At 40.5% G+C, this 27,553-nt stretch overlaps 1 protein-coding gene and 1 pseudogene across 7 annotated transcripts in view; both read left to right on the top strand.

Moving 5' to 3' along the window:
* The window catches only part of LOC119788103 (heterogeneous nuclear ribonucleoprotein L-like), a 34,995-nt gene extending 16,443 nt beyond the window's left edge, over positions 1–18,552 (top strand). Inside the window, exons 7-14 of one of the 7 annotated variants that reach the window (XM_038292251.1) lie at positions 11,415–11,450; positions 11,734–11,802; positions 11,882–12,117; positions 12,337–12,458; positions 12,557–12,758; positions 13,800–13,857; positions 18,037–18,132; positions 18,223–18,552. In XM_038292251.1, the coding sequence (XP_038148179.1) occupies positions 11,415–11,450; positions 11,734–11,802; positions 11,882–12,117; positions 12,337–12,458; positions 12,557–12,758; positions 13,800–13,857; positions 18,037–18,132; positions 18,223–18,281 (878 nt within the window). In that variant the 3' untranslated portion in view covers positions 18,282–18,552. Of the gene's footprint in view, positions 1–11,414; positions 11,451–11,733; positions 11,803–11,878; positions 12,118–12,336; positions 12,459–12,556; positions 12,807–13,799; positions 13,858–18,036; positions 18,133–18,222 lie in introns of all 7 variants that reach the window. The other 6 variants (XM_038292247.1, XM_038292250.1, XM_038292246.1 and 3 more) reach the window with 6 other exon arrangements.
* A 4,882-nt stretch (positions 18,553–23,434) lies between these two features.
* LOC119788086 lies at positions 23,435–25,244 on the top strand (annotated as a pseudogene).
* Positions 25,245–27,553: the final 2,309 nt, after the last annotated feature.

Raw genomic sequence — 27,553 nt, 5'->3', positions numbered from 1 at the left:
GTTTTGGCTGATATTAAAATGTTTTTCTTTTATGAGCATCAGTCTATATGTGGATTAACCGATTCATTACTATATTTTAGCAGCCATGCCTTGAGAGCAAATGCATTTAATATTCTGATTATTTTAATTTACTTTCTGTAAGATTACTTATTTGTTGTATTTGTGTTTTTTATCGGTTTGTTAGTAAAAAAGGCCTCTGTGTATATCTTACACTAACAATGGAGATGTGCAGGGAAGACATGGAAGCAGCCTAAGCTGATAGTTCTCTGGTAATGCCAACAGTTTGCTCTTTGCAATGCTGGAACTCTATTCAAGATTAAAAAGGACTATCTAACCATCTTCTTATGCACCTTAGAGCATAAGAAGATGCTCTATACTACAGGGCTACATACTTGTAGCCCTGTAGTATAGTGGGCTACTGTATAAAAGCTCAAATTCAACGCTATTCCTGACATTTTGAATTGAAAAAGATTCCTGGATGGGAAGCGAAACGTCTTCAAACTTGGAAACCAAGTCCAGTGGATTGTTTTAAATTTTTTGGAATGACTATGACCTGGATGACTTGAGAACCTTCACCAGCATACTTCATTTGGATGCAGTCGGAAATTGAATCAGAATCACTGTAGAAGCGCAGAGCCTGGATGACTTTGGTGGCTATCTGGTTTAGCCAGGCGCGCTGGAAGCTGTTTCAAGCGAGGGGGGCTGATGGCTGGGTTGGAAAACACATGACGTCATTATGTTGAGGGCTGTGGCTGACGTTTTTAACATAATATTGTAGACCTACATTTGTCGCCAAAAACTGCCATTTAAAATGCATCGGAACATAGCATGAACATTTTAAACTTTATTCCTTCTCTTTTAATCATTCAAAACAAACAAGAGCTCGCAATCAACAGGATCAGGAATACTTGAATGAAACATGGCCTAAATATAACCTAAACTGAGCATTGAACGTCTTGAAAGTCCATTCGACTATGGATATGGGGAATGATTTCATATCTGAAACAAAAAACACACAAAAAAAAAATTAACTAATTTCATATTTTATCACTAAATAGCTTAATACAGACATAATATTTAGTGATATGCAGCCTTATTCTAGAGTAGACTTCTTCAGCCACAGGACTAAGATGAATAGGCACATAAATAACGCTAAATGCGGCAGTATAGGGGAATTAAAACCATTTCTTACCTCGAAATAGTCAGAAATACGTTTCTGCTGCCTATTGCTAGCCATGCCTAAATGAATGTGAGGTGGCGGAAGCTTCCGGGGGAGTAGCCTAGTTTTTTATGAAATATTAAAATAATGAATCATTAGTTTATATCTTATACACAGCCCATCATTTTAATCCCATATCAAACACAGTCTTTTAAAATAAATACATAAATAACTTCATGTTTTTAAGTACAATATTATGTTACTCCACAGCCCCCCACCATGGGGGGCTGATGCTATGACGAGGGAGGCTGCAGCCCCTGCAGCACCCCCCTTCCCGTGCCATTGGGTTTAGCCAACACCATGGTGTCAACGCTACATGTTTCGGTTGATTAGACGTGATTAGGAAAAGCACACTTCTGTCTATATAAGTCCCCACAGATGACGGTGCATTTTAAAGCGCAAACACCAAGCATGAAGTGGAAAGAAGGGGACCGGAATCTCAGACAGGATACAGAAGAAAGGACCAATGAGCTCAGTGGACCATTCTTAGTCCTGTTAAACTTCCCAATCTGAGGAGAAGAGCCTTAGTCAGGGATGTGGCCAAGATCCCCTTCATCCAGTCAGAGCTCCAGTATTTCTTTGAAAGCCTTTGAAACGTACTACCATTAGCCCTTCGTGGTTAAATGGCCGCTGTAAAGGAAGAAAATATTCTAACATAGTTAACTTTGGAAAAAGGTTGGCTTTTCATTTTCTTCCCTTCCCCAGGTCCACTCGGCGAGCTGCGTGTGGTCACTATGAAAATCAGCAAGGCGTGTTGACATCACAGAATTACAGAGTTTAATCCAATATAAGACAATGCATACACTTAGAAATAAGACAATGCACAAACCTACACCAGAAACTGCAGAACAACAGAGACATACATTCCATTACCTGACATGAATGGAGAGAAGGAAATAAAGCAAAGACGTACAAGACATCTTTGGAGAGTTTGCAAGAGCAAAATCTGATCTGTAACTTCTATTTAGAAAGCTTTATCCTCTTGTATCTAATCCATTCAAAAAGGGCTGGCCCTCGGTCGTCCAACCAAAAGCTATCTCTGACACTGCCTAGAGCTTCCCCAAATTTACTGCAAACATCTGGGGTCATTTGCTTCTTTGTTTTAACAAGAAAAGGCGGAAAGCTTGTCCTGGCATCTAGAATTCTCAGGGTCATAAAACACAAGATAAGCTCTCACAGACTCGGTGTGGAATGCGGGGGGCCTCACCATAAATTCAGTTTTCACAGCATCCCTGGTTGTTTATTCTGGAAGACTTTTGACCTTCTGTAAACCAAGCAGAAATCTCTCCTGCAGGCTTAAATAATGTTCGCCCCCAGGAGATACTCATTTTATGGTATGGTGCTCTAAATACTTACCCATTAGTAGCTTTAAATCATTAACACAGCCTTGTTCAAAATTAAGAAATATGTTCAAGTGAGAGTGTTTACACATGCCATAAGATTAACTGTATTAAAGTCTAAAAAATAATCATTTTTCTTTAACAGTCCCCGTTTTGAGGTCTGAGACATACAGACCTCACAAATAAAATGATTAAGCCTTCTAATAGAGGAACCAAAAACTATCTAGTATACTAAAAAACTAAAACATTAGCCCAATTTTATAACAGTCCCCTTTTTAAACAGCACCTCCTAGTTCCACTGCCAGGTGATGTGTCTGAAGCTGAACTCCAGTATCTTAACTTATCAAATGTTTCTTGCGCTGTCCAACAATTTAATACTCACCTGATGAACCACAAAATTTTAACCAGTAAAACCTAACTAAAAATACATTTCACTTATCAAACATGAAAAATCATAAAACTCAGTTATGTCAATAGAAGAAAACACACAATAGAAATATCAGCCCAAGTATAAAATTAGAAAACCAGAGTAAGATATCTCGAAATTACTAAAAAATGCTCAGCAGACTTAAAAGACAATACTCGCCACAAAAATTACAATTTGTCAATACAAAACAATAACAACATAAAAAAATACATCATAAACACATAAAAATTACAAAAGACCTTTTTTTTTTCATCTTTTTTTCACAATTCAACAATAAGAAGTTAGAGTTCGTCTCTATGCTCCTTCGATAGTCTTTCAAAAATGAATATGAATTCTTCGTCAGGAAACGATCCAAAAATACGCGCAAAAAGAAACGAATGTTCTTGAAGAGTTCGCAAAAAACGAAAACACGCAATAAAGAGAAGATAAGTTAATGATGATCTTGTAGCTGGATCCTTCACATGTTCCTCCTCGGTTGTAAACCTCAGGTTTTCACCTGAGTGTCCGTTGCTCACTGAAAATTGGAGTATTATGCCAATTTAACAGTGAGTTTAAGGAGAGGGTGCAATCTCCTTTTCTCAATGGAAGGACACCGGAACAGGATTATTGTGCCTGCCCGGGCCTTTTAAGCCTTGTAATTCAGGAAAATGAAGTGGTTTTGGCAGGTATGCCTGCCACACTTCTGCCTGGAATGCAGATCCTCCTCCGCGCTGTGATGTGCCTTCAGACACTCCTCGACCGCAGGTTGAGACTGTAGATTCTCCTGTATGCCCTGCAGCGTGCGTTGTGGCTCCTCAGCTGACTCCAATGGAACCACGTGTCTCCTTTTCCCTTGTAGACGGACAGCATGAGATGTACTCTCCACGACTCGGTATGGTCTGGCGAAGCGAGGTTCAGACCACTTTCTTTTGATGACCTTCAGGCGCACCCAGTCGATTTCCCGAACTGATCCCGAGCCTGGACGTTCCTCTGTTGTCTGATATTTTGTAAATTCCGCTGCCAGGACCTGTAACTCATTGAAGAAATCTTTATGAGATAAATGTGCAAGCTTACCTTTCCATCCTGGAATGCGGGTAGCAGGTCCTGGAAACATCCGTCCTGTCTGGAGCTCATATGGGGAGAACCCTGTTGATTGGTTAATGATTGATCCTACACTTTATGACAGCTTTACTGACTTCCTTTTGTATTATAAATCTACTACTTTGGAGCTGTATTTTAACAATCCTTTGACCCCCTTTTTATATAAGGCTTACATGAGAAATAAATGTTTCCTATCACGTTGAACCCAAAACTTAACTGTATTTTAGAAGCAGTTCCACAATTGTTAATTTGTAAATCTCCAATTTAGACCAATTTAATTTCAATCATCATCTTTTCTATTTTTTTAAACCTTAAAAATGATCAGCCTGCTTTACATGAGTATAGTTAACCTTGTCACTAAATATAAAAAATGACCTACTTTATTCCAATCATATTTTAAATCCCAAAAATTTCAACCTTTTTACCTTTGATCCATTTATTCATTTGAAAACCTATTTATAAAATATTTAATTGAATAATGTATTACCCTTTTTATATTGTTTATCAATTATCAATGCCTTTTCAGTTTTGGAGAGAGATTCGATACAGCTAAATTTATTAAATGATGTAAATCTTTAGTTTAGACCTTCCTGGATGTCTTAGTTAAACAACTTATTTTAAAACATTTGAATAGAGATGCAACAATCCAACAATCACCTTCCTTAGTTTAAGAAACACTATTTTATGTAAATTATTTGATAGGCAATATTTTGTTTAGTATATTCAATTTATACATTTACTTATTTCATATCCAAATAGTTAGCTCATCTTTAATGCTGCTAATACACCGTAAAACATTTAATGTATTTTGATTTAACTTCAATAACCTCTTTTTCCGAAAAGTAAAGAGAGATCCAAACTAAAAATTTGCTTATCAGATCAATTCCATTCATGTCCCCCTGTTTCTATAACAGAACAAATGTTCTGTCATAGAATACAATAAAAATCCTACACAACTCATTGAGATGAAATCCGCCATCACCACTAACTTTAACCTCATGTAACACAGTTGGATGCAATTCAAACATGGTGTCCCAGATGCTGTTACAATCTGCACACCTCAATCAAAGAATTCTAATGTTTGATTAAATTTATGAAAGCAACACAGAACTTGGTGTCATTTGCTCAGTAAGTCAGTCTATAGACACCCATCAATCCACTTTAACACCTTAATTTTAAATTCCATTTAAATTTTAAATTTAGTTTTACTGAATGATAGCCTCTGTACTATGTAAATAAAATTTAGATCATCTTCCTTAGTAGATGAAGCGTAACACACAATGCAATTCAGCTATAGTTAAGAAAAAATATGTAATTGCAATAGTTAGTCCCTGCCCATTCTTTGCAGGCAGGAAGGGAAAAAGACAAACAGAGTGAACCATGGAGGAATGCAGTGTCGTAACAGTTGGTGCACACCAACCCCCAACTGCATTGTATAACCTCTGACCCCAGGAGATGGGGTGTCCTCAACACTTAGAATTACACTGCAGGGCTGCAGGACGTGAAGACAACAGGGCGCCTCAGTGCTATATCTAAAATAAGAAGAGAACAATGGCATCACACACTACAAAAATTTAAAGAAAAGAACTTATTCACCACTACCAAGTTGTGTTGGCACCCATTTCGTCTCCAACCTGCAGACTGAAGGGAACCCCAGGAGTGGGCTTTGGCGCCCAGGTCACATGATCAGAGGTGAGAATCCAGGATCAAACATGAGAACACACAACAGGACCACCGCTGAGCGACTTGCCATGCCCCATTCTATATCTGCTGAATCAGAAGGTGTCCAGAGAAGCAGTCATTCCAGCAGTGCAGAAACATCTGGATACAGTCCCGCTTTAATGAACTTTGGTCAGCCTTTCGTGGTCGACAGAGCAGGACATAGAAACCAGCAGACCAGTCATCTACTGAAACCCCCGTCCAGGTTTGGACAAAAGGCTATGATCTTTGTGGTCCCGACTCACTGCTGATTCCCAGCCATAGAAGACTCCCCCAGATAACGCTTGAGTCCCTTTTGTTTTCAGCCAGGCATGAAAAGCAACAGTCAAAGGAGACATCTGTTGCCAGGTCCTATGAGCAGCACTTTGCAATCACGTGCAGCATCATCATGTACAGCAGGAGAACAGTTCGCTTTCACTGACCTTCGTAATCGCTCAACAGCGTTCGGCTTTCATACAACAGTCCAGCAGAAGATGGGCCTAGTTCAGCATCATCATGTCTTTGTTTTAACAACAGCGGCCTGATGCGGTAATCAAGAAGATCCCTTCAAATACATCTTCCCATGATCTCTGAGCTCAAAAGACCCTTCCCCCAAGATTGCCATCAAGTCAGAAGGAAGGAGAACTGCCAGAGAAAAAATAATACAAAGTAATTAAAAAGCAAAACTTATATTTGCCACATTTTGTTACTTTCACTATTATAAATAAAATTTATCTTGTGATGCATCCTCCCGTGTGGCTCTAGATTTGTTGTTGTTATAGCACAAACGGCCAACCGCCCCAAATCCTGAACTGCAAAAAGAATAAACATAGAAATGTGTACATGATCAGATGTGCCAGAAATAAGAAAATAATGACACTTACTGTTCAAAATCAATAAACGTCAATACCTCGATGACATTCACTCTGCTTGTGCCAAATATCAACTACAAATTCTAAAATCACAACCTCACAAACTCATTAAAGAATTAGAACAAACTCTAGAATGTCCTAGTACTGATACTTATAAAAGTTGTGATGGAATTGCCCTTGGTCAAATAATTATGAATTGCATATTGTTCTACTAAATACCAAACATCCTTATCATTGTCCCACGCTTCAAGACAAAGTCCTATTTCAAAATTTCAGAAATCCTTTACATTTTATCTGAATTTCATAGCAGTTTTAACCAAAATTTTCCTCAAAATTAACAATTTACACCCAACTGTATATAATCAAAGTCAGCAGTGATGCAGAAATCTATCAACAATTTTAAATGTAAATAAACATGGCATAGATGTTATTTGAAACCGTTCAATTTGAGATGATCAAATCTAATTTAGTAGAAGCTTCTATATCACATACACCATATTTTAGTAAAGCAGGAAGGCCATATGACTCTACATTAAAGAAATCCATAATTCACTATTGTTGAATGAAAAAAAAATCAAAATTATTGATTAACTAATTTACCATTAACCATATCCAAAAAATTACCAGGAATTAGGGTCTACTTCTCCTTCTCCCCCTGTTGATATAATAAAATTATCATTTTGAAAACAATTTGGAATCTATGTCACTGTTATATAATAATTAGCTGAAAAACCAAAATATTATAAGATGTTCCACCATTTCTCCAAATCTTCCATCTAGTATTCAAACTAGACTGAGATGATGTAAATTTCAAAGTTCCATCTGTAATATCTTATCTTTGTAACATCCCCCTGTGTTTTCTTATTTCCCAAAGAAAAACAATTTAGAGGTGGAAAAACAAAAATGGAAGAACTTTCCCCCATTATGCTAAAATTTCAACATGTCCAATCAGTTACCCATAAAAAATATAAACCAAGTTTATTTAGTTAGAATTTAGGTTAGTCTGTTAGTGTTGTTAGTCAAAGTGGATAACACAGTTTCCTAATAACTACATCTATCTGCTTTAAGCCAAGGCTGAATTCTCGTTTCATATTAATTTCACTGCACAAGCAGATGATTCAGCTTTAACCAGATCATGACAGCAAAATATGAAATCGTCATTACCTTAAAATTGTCCCTTAAAGCAGTAATAAAAACATATTTATGAAACAAAACCTTCAGTGTCCCTAAATAGTTTAAAATAAGAAAAATATCACACAGCTACACACTAAACTGAGGTCATATTTACACAGAGCATCCTAAAACCCATCAAAGGCCATCAGCCTACACATTCACTCTCATTCACACTCAAGCAGACTCATCAACACCCCATTGTAAGAAAGATGCAGGATGTTACCCCAGATTTCAAACCAAAATTCGTCCTGTGAAAGTCTTAAACACAATTATTATAACACCATGGTTGAAAAAATTATCCAATAGTTCTAATATTGTTCAGTTTTGAGTGAACCTTTTGTAAAAACTCCATATTATACACACAACCGTATTTCATGATAGCCCACTGTTATTAAATGGCTACCTAGACCCCCTGTAGGAAAACCCAAAAACCGTTCATGTGGTCATGTAATATGCAAAATGGGCTGCACACGAAGATCGTCCTACAAGAAACAAAGTCATTCATTAGTGTTTCAACATGTCCCACATTAACAGTGTAGAAAACACTGTCAAGCAGAAAAACATCCATATGTTCTCATTTTTGTTGTCTTGTTCCAATCAGTGAGGGTGTTCCATCCTGTCAGGAAACCTAGAAATTTAAGTGATTGTCAATGTTACAATATTATAAAAAACAATTGGATCATTCCAGTGCTCCAGCCTGGAACTGATGCCACACATTTCTCCCGCTGAGAAAGTAAAAACATCTGTAAATCTGTTATTTTGTACTTTGCATCTCAACACAAAACACAGTTCTAAAAGCAATACACATCAAAATCCAAGAATCCTGAAAGCGTGAGCTGGAAATAGCACAGAACTGAAGCACTCCCAAAATGCAAATAAGGGGGGTCAATCAGTCCCCCTGCTGTGAAACAAAACTTGCATCCCAAAACGGAGACACCTCTGTCCCACAGAAGCACATTTTAACAGAAAGTTAGTAACACAACATCCAGCAAAAACATTTAACAATATTTCATAACACAATCTTGAAACACAAATCACTTCCGCACAATCTCAGCACAATTCAAACACAGACAGACGAATAGACAGCAGCGCATGGTGGGACATAGGCTACAGTATAACGGGGGAAGACAGACACAGCCATAAATCAACCCGCAGCCAAGCACGCACACAAACACTAAGAAACATACAAAACACAGAAACACAGACAACGTTGTAGTTCAGTCAAGAAAAGACAGAAAAGAAAAGAAAATGTCAGGTGCCGGCTAAAGGAATGTATGACGCATCTTTTAATTGTCCAATTTCAATTTTACAAATCCCTTTTATTCTCATTTCAACTTCTCAGTCCTACACTTCAGAGCTGGGTCAAGCTCGAGGCGAAAATAAGCCTCAATTTAGTTTATTCGATCACTCAATCCGCCCAGTGACAAAAGGTTTTTTCTTTTTCAGCTGGGGAGAGCGATTGAACCCGTATTAAATCAAATAATTTATTTTAGTCCTTTATACTATAAGCAACCCGATTAAGGGTGCCAAAGAAAGGTGATCCAACCTGCTATTAGTCCTTTATTTTCCACGAGTGATACAACTCGGTCCAATTAACCTGCTATTAGTCCTTTTCCATGAGTGATACAACTCGATCCAATTAACCCAAATAATTATAAGTCCACTGGAGATGAGTCGAAATCTCCGGGCTGATACAAGCCCCTGCTAATTAATACACAGACACCCGAAATTCTTTTTTAGAGGGACAGGCATTGTTCCTCAGGGTAAAGAATAAATTAATCTTTATTAATTAATCAATTAATTAATTAATCAATCAATAAAACCTTCTTTTAAAAAACCCAGCTTAAGTCAGAGTTAACGTAAAGGCTCTGTTTGAACTAGCCACAGTTCCCTGTAATGTGTATTTATTCAAATCCTTAAACAACCGACTCTTTTAGGAGAGATTTTATCTACCTCTGCAGCTTCTGAATTCTGTGAGGCCGCACACAGCAAATCAGCCCCGGTCCGACGACACACGGCGCTTCAGACAACTAAAAAAATAATCAAATACTGTCTTACCACACCGAAGCGTCGGGCCGAGACGGATCAATCAGGACCAAACAGCCGCTCGCCGAGACTCCAAAACCGGCACGAGCCCCCAATTGTAAAGGAAGAAAATATTCTAACATAGTTAACTTTGGAAAAAGGTTGGCTTTTCATTTTCTTCCCTTCCCCAGGTCCACCCGGCGAGCTGCGTGTGGTCACTATGAAAATCAGCAAGGCGTGTTGACATCACAGAATTACAGAGTTTAATCCAATATAAGACAATGCATACACTTAGAAATAAGACAATGCACAAACCTACACCAGAAACTGCAGAACAACAGAGACATACATTCCATTACCTGACATGAATGGAGAGAAGGAAATAAAGCAAAGACGTACAAGACATCTTTGGAGAGTTTGCAAGAGCAAAATCTGATCTGTAACTTCTATTTAGAAAGCTTTATCCTCTTGTATCTAATCCATTCAAAAAGGGGCTGGCCCTCGGTCCTCCAACCAAAAGCTATCTCTGACACTGCCTAGAGCTTCCCCTTATTTACTGCAAACATCTGGGGTCATTTGCTTCTTTGTTTTAACAAGAAAAGGCGGAAAGCTTGTGGAATGCGGGGGGCCTCACCATAAATTCAGTTTTCACAGCATCCCTGGTTGTTTATTCTGGAAGACTTTTGACCTTCTGTAAACCAAGCAGAAATCTCTCCTGCAGGCTTAAATAATGTTCGCCCCCAGGAGATACTCATTTTATGGTATGGTGCTCTAAATACTTACCCATTAGTAGTTTTAAATCATTAACACAGCCTTGTTCAAAATTAAGAAATATGTTCAAGTGAGAGTGTTTACACATGCCATAAGATTAACTGTATTAAAGTCTAAAAAATAATCATTTTTCTTTAACACCGCCTACTTAAATCAACGCTCATGACAGCTCGTCTGGTGTCTGTAGAAACATATTTGAATGCCAAACTATAAGAAACATAATTCTATTCTGATTGAACAGTGGTTGCACTCCTTGATGTGAATGCTCGCCATTACGTTTGTTGCTCTTCATTAGTCCTTATACTGGTGCACAGTAATGGCAGCATCATGCAGCAGGAACTGGCAGACCAGTCAATAAAACAAGGGAAAAAATAGATGCAAAAATTGAAAGACGTGAATGAAAACCTGCTGCAGTTCTTGGACCTCAGACTGAGGTGCGTTTGTTTTGTAGCAGGAAAATACCCCAAAGTCACGTTAGTTAGCTCCACAGCTCTGCTCGAGAGTGATTTTATTAAGCCAGTATATAACTATAGATATTTAATTTTTGTAAACTATTTTACCCAGAATAAATGTCAAAGTTTTATGTTTCCATTCAGAATGTAAAGACATTTGTTTTCCATGCTCCTGTTTTCTGTTTTTTCTCTGAACTTGTTTGTAAAACCTGTTTAAATAAAATGGTTGTGGCATTGAGCCACATGATAAAAATGTCTGCGCTGCTTTGAATTGACATGCTGGTTGATTTTGTCTGATGAGTTTTAAGACGTACTATTTATGTCTTAAATGACATATGTGTATGTGTACTTGTACAGATGCAGATGGTGAAGGCAATTGGAACATATCACAAGGTGTGTTTGTGCTTATAATGGGATGGATGAATACTGACTCCATTTAGTAAATGCTTTGAAAGCTGCAGCCACTTACAGAGAAAAATCTCCATTATGTTCAGAATAAATACGCAGATAAGACCTGAAGGCTTTAAATGTGTTTAAAAACATGAGGCTCCCCTGCTGCATGCACCTCACCACGTCGTCTCATTGCATGGATCGGCCAGCAGAAACACCAGCGTTGCATGCAGCAAGCTTTATTTGATGGATGCATATTTTTTTTTTTATATTTGACCATTTTCAGATCCTAATGCCAATCCCAACAAGCGCCAGAGGCAGCCTGCTCTTCTCGGAGACCACCCACCTGACTATGGTACACACCCCTCGGTGAGCAGTGTAGTAAACTGGTTCCTAAAATGAAACCTCATCTTCTCCTCTCTTCCATACGGGAGGTTATCATAGCTACAACGATGACGCGTATGGCCCCCCTCCTCCCCATCGTATGGCAATGGGCATGGGGGGGCGGGGTCGTGGCGGCCAGCGATACGGCGCCGGACACGGTCCGCCTCCTGCCGAGTATGGCCCCCATGCTGACTCCCCGGTTCTTATGGTGTACGGCTTGGAGCCCTCCAAGATCAATGCTGACAGACTTTTTAACATCTTCTGTCTCTATGGCAACATAGAGAGGGTGAGTGATTGCTGCCCCTACAGAGGCTTCTGCTGCTTTGTTTTGTTTTTTAATAATAAAGTTGTCAATCCATAATGGTTTAAAGCCTCGGCCTTCAGCCTCTTTCCCTCTCAGCGATGTGTTTGCTGTTTGACAGCTCACTGCCCATGTTTAGTTACTTTGAAGTTCCTTGTATTTAACAATAATTCATTTACATGTTTTTCATTTCCCCATCTTCAGGTGAAGTTCATGAAAAGTAAACCTGGAGCAGCAATGGTAGAGATGGGTGACGGTTACGCTGTGGATAGAGCCATCAGTCACCTCAACAACACTTTCCTGTTTGGACAGAAACTCAATGTTTGGTAAGAAGAGATGAATTTAGCTGAAGCACAGATCGATTATTTAAAAATATCAGAAGTTTAGCAAAGAGCTGACAGAGTGGAGATCTGTCTCCCTGCAGTGTTTCCAAGCAGCAGGCCATTGTACCAGGACAGAGTTATCAGTTAGAAGACAATACCAGCAGCTTTAAAGACTTCCATGGATCCCGGAACAACCGCTTTGCCTCCCCAGAGCAAGCAGCTAAAAACCGAATCCAGCACCCCAGCAACGTGCTCCACTTCTTTAATGCCCTGCCTGAAATCACAGTGGAGAACTTCTTCCAAGTAAGAAAAGACTTTAGAGGTTTCTCTGCTGGATACGCAAGTCTAAAGGTGGGTTCACACCAAACGTGTTCCGGGCGTCAAAGCATCAGATTTACATGCAAAGTCTTTGGGAAACGGCTTCCTAGCATCAGAGCGTCCAAGTGTTCAGAAACTTCAGAAATCTGAACTTTTGCGGCTGGACACAAAGCGTCATCTAATCAGAAGAGCTGATTCAGGAGTTTTTTGGGAGATGGATTCATTCCTGCAGACATTCTGCATATGAAAAATAAATATCAAGGAGTTAAACTCCAAAGGTTTAAAAAGCTGGTAGTAGAATGGATTGTTATTTAGAAGGAACAGAGAGCGAGCTCTGATCGTTATTGCTGCACTAAAACATTTTTTTTATAACCTATGGATAAACAGTTTATAAAAACCCAAATTAACTAGGAATGTTAAAACCTGCCGATGAAAAAACTTTCGATTGTATATTCTGGTTCTTGGAGTTTTTACCAAAAACCTTAAAAACTCTTTCTATTCGCTTCCAGCTGCTACGAACAGCAGCGGGGAATCCCCCACTGGCTGGCCGCAGTAGAGAGCTTTCAGTGGGGATTTCCAACGCTGCCTCCCGGTGGTATGCTGGAGGACTGGCGCTCCCACGAAGAACTGCATATTTTAGTGGCATCATAATCCTGATGAACTGGTGAACAGAGGATGTTTGGAGGTGGACTTTCACGCTTAAAAACGTGTTAAAACAATTTTTCCAACTCATAAAGTAAATAAAGTTAAGCTGATCTCTAGCTTGAAGCTACAGAACAAAGCAGATAAACAACCAGAGAGTGTCAAGAATCCATAGCGCCAAGCATCCAGAGGGCTGAGCATCTAGAAAGCCAAGCATCCAGAGCGTTGTGCGTCCAGAGCGTTAAAGCAACTCTACCACAGTTTAATCAAGTATCCAAATGTTGGGGTTTAAGCGTTTTGACTCCCAAAATGCGCTTAGTGTGAACACAGCACAATGTCACCACAGCAGATATTTCAGTAACTAAATCTGCTCTGTTTTTCCAGATCTGCAAGGAACTGGGAATTAAGAGTCCTGCAAGTATTAAGCTTTTCACTGGAAAGAGTGAGTATTGTTACCTTCTACAGACCTTTTTCAAGTGTTAATCTCCATCCAGAGGTATGGACCCAGTCAGAGTTCAGCTTCACAAAGCTGAAACCTCAACATTTGTCAACTGAGAAATCAGGGAAACTTTGAGATTTCCATGTTGCAAAAGCCCCTTTTCCACTGAAAATATCGGGTTAAAGGAAAATTCCGGTTTCTAACACTTTTAGCCCATTTTCTGTAGTGTCCAGGATGAAATCGAATGATCGACACCAAAATTTTGACAATTGGTCCTGTCTCTGCTATTTGGCTCATGCAGAATCCCCCCCTGGCTGCTTCAGAATGGCTTCCATAGTGCATGTCCGATAATGTCCTTAAAACAACCTTAAACGTTCTTTTTTTAAAATATGCTACTCACCGGGTCGTCAGCGCTGTTCAATGACGTTCCAAAAAAACTTTCGTAAAGAAAAAACGTTCCTGTAGTGTTTTATTTAGCATTTTGTAAATCCCATTGAGTTCTGTTGGAATAGTCAATATCCCTCCGCCACCGGAAACGGAAATGGGGCCTGTTTACGCTTAGTTGTAGTCTTTTCGCAAGGCCCAAGTGTTTCTGCTTCACTCTGTGTACTCCGACGTCGAGGTGCTAACGTCTCTGTTAAACACTTTAAAAAACTCTGAAAATGGAATACGAAAGGTGGATTCTTGAGGAGGACATATTGGACTTTGAGTTTGACGGTAGAGGATACCGTCGCCAACTAGTGGTCTGGAGTGTGCAACGCTTCAGATTCGAACGGGAAGCGGAAGTTTATAAGCGGTTGTGATGTATCGGAAAAAATAGTTCTGGGATTTACAAAATGCTAAATAAAACAAGACAGGAATGGTTTTTCTTCACAAAACGTTTTTTGGAACGTCATTGAACAGCGCTGACGACCCGGTGAGTAGCATATTTAAAAAAAAGAACGTTTAAGGTTGTTTTAAGGACATTATCGGACATGCACTATGGAAGCCATTCTGAAGCAGCCAGGGGGGGATTCTGCATGAGCCAAATAGCAGAGACAGGACCAATCATCAAAATGTTGGTGTCGATCATTCGATTTCATCCTGGACACTACAGAAAATGGGCTAAAAGTGTTAAAAACTGGAATTTTCCTTTAATGCCATGTTTTTCAAACATGGGTCAACCTACTAACAATTAGCATCTGGCTCCATTCCCACTGACAAAAAAAGCTGGTCTAACCCGCTGGGAGCTGCATGGCCTCTGACCTCTGATGTCACCAGTGCAACAGAAATCAGGAAAGTAAACAATGTAGAGCAACATGATTGGAAGCCAGGGCGTAGTCTGGGTGTTTTATTGTTTCACTCTATTATCTGTCTGAATCCCTCGCATCAGAGCTGCTCCATGTTTGTTGAATGTAAACAGACTTGTTTCTGCTTGTTAGATCAGGAGCGACTGGCGCGGGATGTTGACGTCTGTACGTTGCGTTCAATGATACGTTGGTATCATGTAATTTAGCGGGTCTACCTGGTTGTGGTGTTCCAACAGTATGCCGATCAGAGCGGATGAGATTTTAACGCGCGTGGCTTGCTGAGTCGTTTGACACGTGTCAGTGAGCTGTTCCCACTGCCACTAAAAGCTGATTGCTCCCGGGTTTAAACTGGTTTTCCCCAGTGGGAAAGCGCATAAAAGTGAGGTCACTCATCATCTGTATCTGTTTACAGTAGTAACATTCTTCCTGGAGCCATCATAGATTTTTTTCCAGTAAACTCAATGAATAAGCAGCATTTTAAATTTTTATGGGAGGGTTCTCAGACTGCGTATCGATGTCCTTTGATGTCCGAAACGTTATCTTGATGGGCAGTACCGTTTTACCTCCCAATCCATCACAGACATCCAGACACTATCCATTATCACAATAGCAGCATCACACAGACCTATTTAACAGAACTTCGATGAGAGAACATTGTTGGGTGATAACGGCGTCATAGAAAACTGCTCAGGCAAACAGCCTTCTAGTGTTTACTGTGTGAAAAAAAGAGAATCAAAATACCCCCTGATGCACAGCTCCTACTTGTTTGAATGTGTTGACTTAGACAACCTTTTTGTTTTCTAATTTCATTTTGTAGAGCTTTTAGAACATTCTTATTTCATAAAGTTTAGCAGTGATCAAATGTAAACGGTGTTGGAGAAAAAAAACCTGGTTTAAAAATGCATTTTTAGGGAATTTTAGATCAATGAATATATCTGGCGCAGATATGCAGTATTTTGGTTTGGTGTTATCTAACCCTCCAATACTACGATTATTGAAAAAGTTGTTTCACCAGTTAAATGCCTTCGTAACAATGACCTGTGGCTTTGATGTCTTCCAGTCAGGTTTCCATAGCAACCACAGTACAGAGACTGCCCTGATTAGGGTGTTAAAGGTCATCCGTATAAATTCAGACTCTGGAAGAAACACAGTGCTGGTATTACTGGACGTCAGTGCAGCGATAGATATTTTTGATCACTCGAGTTAATTAGTGTGTCTGGAAAACTTGGTCGGCCTTTCTGGTACAGCATTGGACTGTACTCTCTCCAAATGAATAATAAACAAACTGAGGTAATAATCTTTGGAACAAAGGAGGAGACATCCAGAGTTAGCTCACAGCTTCAGCTTTCTTAATCCAAAGACTATAACTTCTGTTTTGTCTGCATTCAATAGCAGAAAGTTAAGAGTCATCCAGGTTTTCATGTCTTCAAGATATGCCTGTAATCTATGTAATGGGTTAGTTTCATCTGGATTTATAGACAGAAATAGCTGAGTATCATCAGCATAACAGTGGAAATTAATCCCATGCTGTTTAATAATTCTATTGATTGGGAGGATATATATATAGTAAAGAGAATTGGTCCTAGCACTGATCCCTGTGGTACTCCACAGGTGACCCTGGAGCATGAGGAAGATTTATCATTAACGTGAAAAAACTTAAATCGATCAGCTGTTCCTTTAATTCCTACAAAATATTCAAGTCTTTCTAAAAGAATATTATGATCAACTGGATCAAATGCAGCACGGAGATCCAACAGGACGAGCACGGATACAAGTTAATTATCTGAGTCCATGAGAATATCATTAGTGACTTTCACCAGAGCTGTTTCAGTGCTATGATGAGCTCTAAAGCCAGACTGAAACTCTTCAAAAAGTTCATTATGGTATAAGTGATCGCAAACTTGTTTGGCAACTACTTTCTCAAGAATTTTAGATAAGAAAGAAAGATTGGATATAGGTCTATAATTGACCAAGTCATCTGGGTCAAGAGACGGTTTCATTAGCAAAGGTTTAATTACAGCAACCTTAAAAGCCTTTGTTACATATCCCTGTAACAGAGATACATCAATCACATCTAAAATGGAGGATGAGATCAAAGGGAATACCTCCTTAAATAACCTGGTTAGAACTGGATCTAAAATACAAGTTGAAGGCTTAGATGAAGACAATAGTTTTGCTTACTCTGAAAGTTCAACAGGATCAAAGCAGTCTAAACCTGGTTCAGATTCTATGGCTACCTCAGATGCTGCCTCACCTTCCAGAGATAAACCAGTTATTGTATGAATTATCTTATTTTTAATAAAATTAATCTTATTTATAAAGAATCCCATAAAATCTTTACTCCTAATCCAGCAAAAGGTGGTGCTTCAAAGTTTAACTCAATGGGGCTGAATAATTTTGTACACCTATTTTTTCAGTTTTTCCAATGTTATAAAAAATTAAAAGTATACAATTAATTTGGTCCCACTCCATGATTCTGTCCCACTTGTTGATCCTTCACAAAAAAAAAAATAAATAAATAAAATCTAAATTATATATCTTTACGCTTCTGTCTCCTTGAACCTGTTGGCCTCAGCAGATGGCCGCTCACACCGAGTCTGGTTCTGCTGGAGGTTCTTTCTGTAAAACAGGGTTTTTCCTCCCCACTGTTGCTGCAAGCATGCTTGGTGTGATGGATTACCTTTGAGTCAATGAGTCAATGCAATCAAACTTTGTACCAATCTGACGGCATGATCTGGTTGAATTGTCTCTATAAAGTGACCTGAGATGACATTATGTTAATTGGCATTGCAGAAATAAACTATATTGAATTGAAGCCGCTTCACCAGATTTTCATTGAAATTCCCCTGAGACTTTAAACAATGGTGATATCTCAGCACTTTTTCTGTTCCAGGTGAGCGAAGTTCATCCGGGCTGCTGGAGTGGGAATCCATCAATGATGCTATGGAAGCGCTGGCTATGATGAACCATTATCAGATGAAAAACCCGAGTACGTCATTTTTCATGTGAAGTTTCCAGGCTAATCTGCTGAATTCAGTCCTACTCTTTAGATGCTTGTAACCATTTTTCTGTCTCATAGGTGGGCCTTATCCTTACACACTCAAGCTGTGCTTCTCTACTACACACCCCACCAACTGAGAAACTGATGAACTGCTTTTGGTTTCGTTGGATGTTGGGACACTGATTTTATCACATTCTGATACAGAACTGTTAGCTAAAGGATTTATGTGATTTACAAAACACAGACTAAATTAAACATTTTCCTGTTTGTATTCATTTCTACTTTAACATCTGCTGCTTTTTTTTTTTCAATCACTAGTTGATTATTTTGTATTCACAGTAATAAAATGGACCGCTTACCCCAATGTACTGTTTTTTTTTAAATAAAGTGATGTTACTCTGTTGTAATGATTCATTTATTTATTGAGTTTGAGTGAAATTCAATCATGACTGCATAGATTTCTAAACATTAAAATGGATTTGATGGGCTTGGTCCTGCATTAATAGATTAACAATGGTTCTAAAAATCAATGCAAACATCTAAATGAACTTCAGTTTACCTCTTATAAGAAAATAATGGGTGTATTGAGGTAAGAAAGCTTCACTTTTTCTCTACAAATAGTTTTTTTTCTACTGTTAAGATGACATCTGTAAGCTGCTGTATGAGGTATCAGATCCAATGGATGAATCAGATGTTGCATATTTTCAGTCAGGTTAAATGATTCATCTTTTAGAATATTGTTTCTTCTTACTTATGCCTCAAATTGGGAACAAAAACAAAATGGATGATTGACAAGAAGCGTTTTAGACAAATCCACAGCAAACTACCCCTCTTGATTGGCTTAGGAAGGTGACTTGCACCCCTTTCCCTTTCTCTTATGCATTCTCTTAGAATCAGAAAGGATATAAATAAATTGAGATAAATGTCATGAAAAGGAGATTAACTTCAGATTTAAACACAGTTATATAAACACTTGTTTCCTGATTTTGATCAACAGCTGATGGAAACCAGAAATGCAGTTTCCCAGAAAATAATCCAATAAGTCAAAGGATTTTTTTTACAACAATGTTATGGCTGTGCATAAATAAGGATGCACGGCTAATTGACTCAACAGCTGTCCAGTCATTGACATCCTCCACAGTGATGAGAGTCACTAAAGATTACTGCTAAAAACTCGCTGTTTAGATGATTGTTTCCAAGTATTCAGTCATGACGAGTTTAAAGGAAAACAGGTTTTAGAATAAGATAGACGGTTGATTGGAATGATAAATCTCAGAGATCTGTAAGGCGAAGCCCATTTAAATGTGTTGTTGAATTAACAGCAGCTGGACTGCTTTCAAAAAAGCACACAGACCGACAGTCTGGATCAGAACTGCAGGACGTTCTAAAGCAGAGATCATGCAAACCTCAGCTGAGGAGAAAATAACTGGTCTAAAGTCCTGCTTTTGATTAAAATAAACTTTCCATTTTAGATATTAAGGTCCTGGAGAGGCATAAATCCAAATACAGTCGTGTTGAAAATAATAGCAGTCCCACACCTCTAGCTAAACACATGACTGTTTTTGTTAGAATCTCAGCTCCTACACTTCCAGTTAGGATTCCAGAAGTTTTATTAAAGGAAAAAAGTCTGGTTACATTCAGAATACAAACTTCTAAAAGTACTTTAGTACGAAATTATTACGTACTTTTCAATAAATGATACGTGTTTTCAGGCTCGGACTGGTAATCTGTGGGCCGGTCCTAATTTCAGCATGCAAGGGCCGGCCCTCCTTAAATCATACCGGCCCAAACATAAGAGAACTAAAATGCTTTCTTTAAACCAAATTATGATGTTCCTCTTGTATTTGGTGAATTTATGTTTGAATATTTTGCAAAAATATGTTGTGGTGCATGATGGTTTTGCATCTAAAGGCTAACTTCTCCTGTCCATTGTCGCCAGGTTGGGATGTTTCCCAATCTGGCAGTTTAGGATGGCCGTCTATGGGTAAAAAAAAATTTCTTTTGATTTATGGCCTAAGAGATCAATAGACTTTGGTTCAAATTGGGCGAGATTTCGTATATCCAGGCGGTTTATGAAAATGTTTTGGGCTAGAAAACGTGAGTCAATGACATCTGGCATTACGCAGCAGCAATCACTGTTGTGTCCGTGTTCATAGCCAGTGAAACCGCATTATAGAAGTCTTGGTGATGGTTTTCGTGTGATGCTTGAACATAGATCAGTTAATCCACAATGTGTATTCATATTGTGTTTCACATTTGGGGGGGTGGGTGTCCATAAGTGGGCCTATGTAGTTGGAAAAATGCCAGGGCCGAAAAATCATTCCCAGTCCAAGCCTGAGTGTTTTTAATTAAGAGTAATTTTCATTTGAATGTGCTTTACTTGAGACATCCAAAGAACATTACTGCCACCTACCACTTTGTGACGTGAGTGGGACTTGCTGTGGAGCAAATTATGCGCTATTATGCATGTTGGCGACAACCAGCTCACTATGTGAAGCAGAGAGTGACAGATTAATGACGTGTTTTTTCTCTAGCCAGGAGTTTGATGGCAAATCCTCCCTCTTCAAATTGGCAATCCAACGATGAACCCATGGTGGATCATGAATCGGAAAGGTGAAATAACTCTTTTTTTTCACTTTACCTGATGTATTACAAAATCCAACTGTCATGAATGTGGGCATTGTCAGTTTAACTATAGCTCTCGCAAATTTCAATGGTGAAGTCCTCTGGAAATCTTAAATAATTGTAGTTGCAGGGTTGTCTATTAGTTCTCATTGACTTTGCTTGTAAAGTGGGGAGAATGGCGCTGGGCGTACCGCACCCTGACGTCACTGCCGGAAGATGTCAGGAGTCAGGTGTTACTCAATTTGAGCAAAAATAGTCGGTCCCAGTGATTGCAACGTCATTTTTATTTTTTTTTTCTGATTAACGCGAAATTGAATATGTGACAGATCTGGTGATGATAGGCGGGACTCAGGAACAGCGGAAAAGTGAGAGAAAAAAATAAGATAATTTATTTCACTGCTGGATTTTCTTTTTAGATTTGAAATATACAGGTCCTTCTCAAAATATTAGCATATTGTGATAAAGTTGATTATTTTCCGTAATGTAATGATACAACTTGAACATTCATATATTTTAGATTCATTGCACACTAACTGAAATATTTCAGGTGTTTTATTGTCTTAATAATAATGATTTTGGCATACAGCTCATGAAAACCCAAAATTCCTATCTCACAAAATTAACATATCATGAAAAAGGTCTCTAAACGAGCTTTGAACCTAATCATCTGAATCAACAAATTAACTCTAAACACCTACAAAAGATTCCTGAGGCCGTTAAAGCTCCCTGCCTGGTTCATCACTCAAACCCCAATCATGGGTAAGACTGCTGACCTGACTGCTGTCCAGAAGGCCATCATTGACACCCTCAAGCAAGAGGGTATGACACAGAAAGATATTTCTGAATGAATAGGCTGTTCCCAGAGTGCTGTATCAAGGCCTCAGTGGGAAGTCTGTGGGAAGGAAAAAGTGTGGCAGAAAATGCTGCACAATGAGAAGAGGTGACAGGACCCTGAGAAAGATCATAGAGAAGGGCCGATTCCAGACCTTGTAGGACCTGAGGAAGCAGTGGACTGAGTCTGGAGTAGAAACATCCAGAGCCAACGTGCACAGGCGTGTGCAGGAAGTGGGCTACAGGTGCTGCATTCCCCAAGTCAAGCCACATTTGAACCAGAAACAACGGCAGAGGCGCCTGACCTGGGCTGCAGAGAAGCAGCACTGGACTGTTGCTCAGTTTGGCATGCCTTCTGGAAATCAAGGTGCCAGAGTCTGCAGGAAGACTGAGGAGAAGGAAATGCCAAAATGCCAGAAGTCCAGTGTCAAGTACCCACAGTCAGTGATGGTCTGGGGTGCTATGTCAGCTGCTGGTGTTGGTCCACTGTGTTTTATCAAGGGCAGGGTCAATGCAGCGAGCTATCAGGAGATTTTGGAGCTTGTCATGCTTCCATCTGCTGAAAAGCTTAATGGAGATGAAGATTTCATTTTTCAGCATGACCTGGCACCTGCTCACAGTGCCAAAACCACTGGGAAATGGTTTACTGACCATGCTATCACTGTGGTCAATTGGCCTGCCAACTCTCCTGACCTGAATCCCATAGAGAATCTGTGGGATATTGTGCAGAGAAAGATCAGAGACACAGGACCCAACACTGTGGATGAGCTAAAGGCCGCTATCGAAGCGTCCTGGGCCTCTATGACACCTCAGCAGTGCCACAGGCTGATTGCCTCCGTGCCACGCCGCATTGACGCAGTCATTTCTGCAAAAGGATTCCTGACCAAGTATTGAGTGCAGAACTGTACATAATTATTTGAAGGTTGACTTTTTTTTGTATTAAGAACGCTTTTCTTTTATTTGTCGGATGAATTATGCTAATTTTGTGAGATAGGAATTTTGGGTTTTCATGAGCTGTATTCCAAAATCATCCGTATTAAGACAATAAAAGACCTGAAATATTTCAGTTAGTGTGCAATGAATCTAAAATATATGAATGTTCAAGTTTCATCATTGCATTATGGAAAAATAATTAACTTTATCACAATATTTTGAGAAGGACCTGTAGAGGGGCATATATTTTCTTCTTCTAATGTAAAATTGTTCCATTCCTGTTAAGAGACTCCTAAACAATTCTAATCTTTGACTTTGATATTTCCTAAAGTTAAAGATTAATGTTGTCTCACTTCCCCTGCAGATTTGTGTTTTCCAATTTTATGGAGTTCTTTCCTGAATTCTCTGTCTTCCATTTCTTCTTTTCCTTTTTTATTCTATAAAACCATCTTCTTTTAATATCATCTTTCCATAATTTTTCACATTTTCTGTTTTATTTTATTTCTTGATAAGGCCCAGATTTTACTCTTTTCACTCTAACTCTTGTTCTCAAGCCTGCTTAGCCCAGTCCAAAACTACACTTCCCATAAGGCTTGGCGTCCTAGGGTGGCAGCGTAGGTGTTTCCGGTTGTCTGGTAAACATTGTACTTCCTTCACACACGAGAACCGACGCGAACTAGACCGAAAAAAAAAAATTAAAACCTTGTTAATTGTGAAGTTTATTCGCCAACATCCCGACATCTGGGCTCAGTGGTTTTCTCTTCCTGTCCGCTGAAAACGTGGCATGTGGAGCTAGGTGGTCGAGAAGTAATGAGAAGCAGCAGAGGAGAAAGTGATTGTAGCGTGGAAGGCTCCGAGTGGAAGAGAAAGAAAGTTTAGATGTCAGGCCTTGTTAAACAACATGTCCTCCGCCTCGCAGCCCTCCTCCAGACTGGCAGTGGTGCTTACTCTGCGATTTGCCAAGATGCGTGGGCCATGGCTGGTGGGAGTCAAGCGAAGCGGGGTTGTGCCGGGGATGTGTGTGAAAACTATGACGGCGCGGACCGTGATTCGAGATGCTGATGAAACGGCGGCGGCAGCTGAAGGAAACTCGCTCGGGGTGTTAGACGGCAGGTCCCCCGGACAGCAGAGCATAACCCGGGGGCCTCTGTGGGGACCGCCGAGGCGGTGCCGGCCGCATGGTAAGCGGTCGAGACAAGGGGGAGGGCGGAATATGGGGTTTCTGCTCGACTCCCGAACGGGCTATGCACCGGGCTGAGGACGCGGGCCTGTCCGACGGAACCGACAGGTCCCGAACACCCGGCGGGCTGTGGCAGTGCGGTGCCGGCCTCCATAGCACCACTATCTCACGCCTTGATAGTCGGGTTTGTTGGGCAGCTCCTCACGCGCTCTTAGCGCCCTTATCAGGTTCCCGGACTGCCAGCACCACTCGATCACAGTCTCTGCAGGGCCCCTCATGGGTGATGGCAGCAGGAGGTCCGGGGGTAGTCTCTGGGTGCAAGCACCTCTGCTCTGGTGGGTATAGATCCAGCAGTGTGGTGGAACAATGAGGTGATGGTTGAAACTGAACGAAGTGGCCAGAAACCGGGCGGAGGGCTGGCCAAACCGAACCAAGTCCGTCCGGGATGTTCTGGTGGCCCTCCTGAGCAGCTCCATCCCATTCAGTGTCCGCTTCCGGAAGGGACCATAACCTCAGGGGGGGGGTTCTGGCTTTTGATGCCATGCCCACAGCTTCAGATTTCGATAGTGAAGGTTTTTGTTGAGTATCCTGTGGGCTCCGGGATCATCTTCTCAGGGATCCCAGATCTTGGTCAGGCTGATGTTCCGGGATTTCGGGGGCTAGAGCGGGTAAAGCTGTGGAACTCTGGTCTGAGGTATGTGGGAGTATGAGAAGCGGCACGGACCAGGAGAATGGCGTGGGGCTGGCGGAGCTGCTGAACGACCAGCGTGAGGATGTTTAAAGGAGGCCTCCCATCCCAAGAGGTGCTACCGCAGCCGGACCCGGTGCTCTCTTTGCAGCTGAGCAGCTAGTCGCCCCAGGTCCTGCAAAGACCACAACAGACGCCGCAAGCCTTCCCCGGCCTCGGAGAAGAACGGGAGAGAGTGATGGGAAGACCTGATCACCCAGCCAGGGAGTCTTGGCCCAGAGGTGCCTACGCAGATCCTGTTCATGGCATGGCTGCTCCTCAGGAAGGTCCGCCTCGTCTTCACAGCCAGCCGTCCCCCATCTCTGCTCTTATGGGGTTGCAGACAGTCTAGAGCTCCAGTCAGATGCCCAAGAGACAGCCCAGGCATGTCTGCAGCCCACTCCTCAGCCCCGGCCCGCTCCACCAGCAGCAGTCCCTACCACCGCCTCCACCTCAGCCTCGCAGGCAGCAATGGACAGGGTATGAGTGCTGGGGGCAGGAGCAGCAATAGCAACATGGGGAAAGCACTCGCAGCACGCAGGGCACCCTGCTGTGCTGCACCCTTGCAGAAGAGCGCATGGAGGATACCAACAACTTCGTCCAGTGTCCCTTCTGTTCCTCAACCTCCACAAGTTCTCCTGTTTCCCCTGCACCCTCGAGCTTTCATACCAGCAGCCAGGGCCAAGGAGGGGAGGTGTATTGCCCGAGAGTGGGGAGCGCTTGCCCCCTGGCTCTGGATCCAACGGGCCTTGGGCCTTCATGCAGGGGGAGATACTCAACCATCTGGCTGGAGATGGAGTGTGACGCGTGAAGAAGGGAGGGGAGTAACCTGGGACGTCCTTCACCTGTCACGGTTGAGTGGAAAGACGAAGGAGGGGACGTCACAGGCCAGTGATGTCAAATAGGGAGGAATAAAAATTAGATAGAAAAGACGTTTTCAACCTATTTGAACAATTTGAAATGAAACGCAAAAGGGGCAGATCATCTTTTATTTTAAAACTGAAATGTAAGAAATATTTCCTTAATGCAGCTAAACTAACACCATTGATTATATTTAAATATTTCTTATATAAGCATTGATAGTGTTTATATATGAGAGGGAGAGTATAAGCCAAAACATTGCAAACTAAATACTAATGAAGAACCAATTTTATGTTTATAAATGAAGACGTGAGGTTTTGCTGTTCAGGGAGCCAGCCTGCTTTATAAACAGCTCTTCTCCCTAACTGCGACTTTTATACAACACTTTAGCTTGCTCCCTAACTGCATTTTATAACGCTAGCTCTGCTACCTAACTGGACTTTATAAACATCTGAGGCTTGCTCCCTAACTGGACTTTTTAAACATCTGAGTCGCCTCCCTAACTGGACTTATAAACCCAAACTTAGCTCTGCTAGATAAATAGGACTTTATAAACACTTGGCTCTGCTCCCTAACTGGCTTTATAAACACTGAGCTCTGCTCCCTTAACTGGAACTTTATAAACACTTAGCTCTGCAGCTACTGGACTTTTATAAACACTTGGCTTGCTCCCTAACTGGACTTTATAAATCTTAGCTTGCTCCTATCTGGACATTTATAACACACTTTTCACCACTGCTCCCTACACTGCATTTATAAAACCATTCACTCTGCTCCACTAACTGCATTTGCTAAACACTTCACCCTGTCCCTAACTGCATTTTATATACACTTAGCTCTGCTACCTAACTGGACTTTATAAACATTTAGCTTTGCTCCCTAACTGATTTTATAAACGCTTAGTCTGCTCGCAATGAACTTTATAAACACTGAGCTCTGCTCCCTAACGGACTTTATAAACACTTAGCTTCTTTAGCGAACTGGACTTTATTAAACACTTCACTCTGCTCCCTAACTGCATTTTAAACACTTAGCTCTGCTGTCTAACTGGACTTTTAAACACTTCACTTGCTCCCTAACTGCAATTTTATAAACACTTAGCTCTGCTAGTAATTGGACTTTATTTAACACTATAGCTTAGCTCTAACTGGGACTTTATAAACACTTTAGCTCTGCTTCCTAACTGCATTTGTATAAACGCCTAGGATCTGCTCCGTAATGGACTTTATAAACACTTAGCTCTGCTTGCTAACTGGACTTTATAAACACGTAGCTTTGCTCCCTAAACTGATTTAAAACACTTAGCTCTGCTAGCTAACTGGACTTTATAAACACTTAGCTTTGCTCCCTAACTGCATTTTATTAACCTTAGCTTGAATCCCTAACTGGACTTTATAAACACTTCGCTCTGCTCCTAACTTGACTTTAAAAACACTTAGCTCTGCTCCCTAACTGGACTTTATAAACACTTAGCTCTGCTCCCTAAAATGGACTTTATAAAACACTTAGCTCTGCTCCTGACTGCATTTTATAAACCCTTAGCTCCTGCTCCCTAACTGGACTTTATAAACACTTAGCTCTGCTCCTCTAACTGCATTTTTTAAAACTTAGCTCTTGCTCCTAACTGCATTTTAATAAACTCTTAGCTCTGCTCCCTAACTGGACTTTATAAACACTTAGCTAATGCTCCCTAACTGCATTTTAATAAACCCTTAGCTCTGCCTCCTACACATGCATTTATAAACCCTTAGCTCTGCTCCCTAACTGCATTTTATAAACACTTAGCTCTGCTCCCTAACGGGACTTTATAAAACACTTAGCTCTTGGCCTTTTTCCCTTAATGGATTTATAAAACACTTAGTCTCTGCTCCCTAACTGCATATTATAAACACTTGAGCTCTGCTCTCTCTAACTGGGACTTTATAAACACTTTGCTCTGCTCCCTGACTGCATTTTATAAAACCCTTAGCTCTGCTCCCTAACTGGACTTTGTAAACATTAGCTCTGCCTCTACTAACTGCATTTTATAAACACTTAGCTCTGGCTCCCTACTGCATTTTATAAACACTTAGCTCTGCTCCCTAACTGCACTATTTTATAAAACTCTTAGCTCTGCTCCCTACCTGGACTTTATAAACACTTAGCTCTGCTCACCTAAACTGCATTTTATAAACCCTTAGCTCTGCTCCGCTAACTGCATTTTATAAACCCTTAGCTCTGCTCCCTAACTGCATTTTATAAACACTTAGCTT

This window comes from Cyprinodon tularosa, unplaced genomic scaffold (genome assembly GCF_016077235.1).
Source record: "Cyprinodon tularosa strain WSP-4 unplaced genomic scaffold, ASM1607723v1 ctg31, whole genome shotgun sequence".
In the NCBI taxonomy this organism is placed as follows: Eukaryota; Metazoa; Chordata; class Actinopteri; order Cyprinodontiformes; family Cyprinodontidae; genus Cyprinodon; species Cyprinodon tularosa.
The sequence above is the reverse complement of the archived record's forward strand: the minus strand, read 5'-3'. Positions and strand labels throughout refer to the sequence as shown.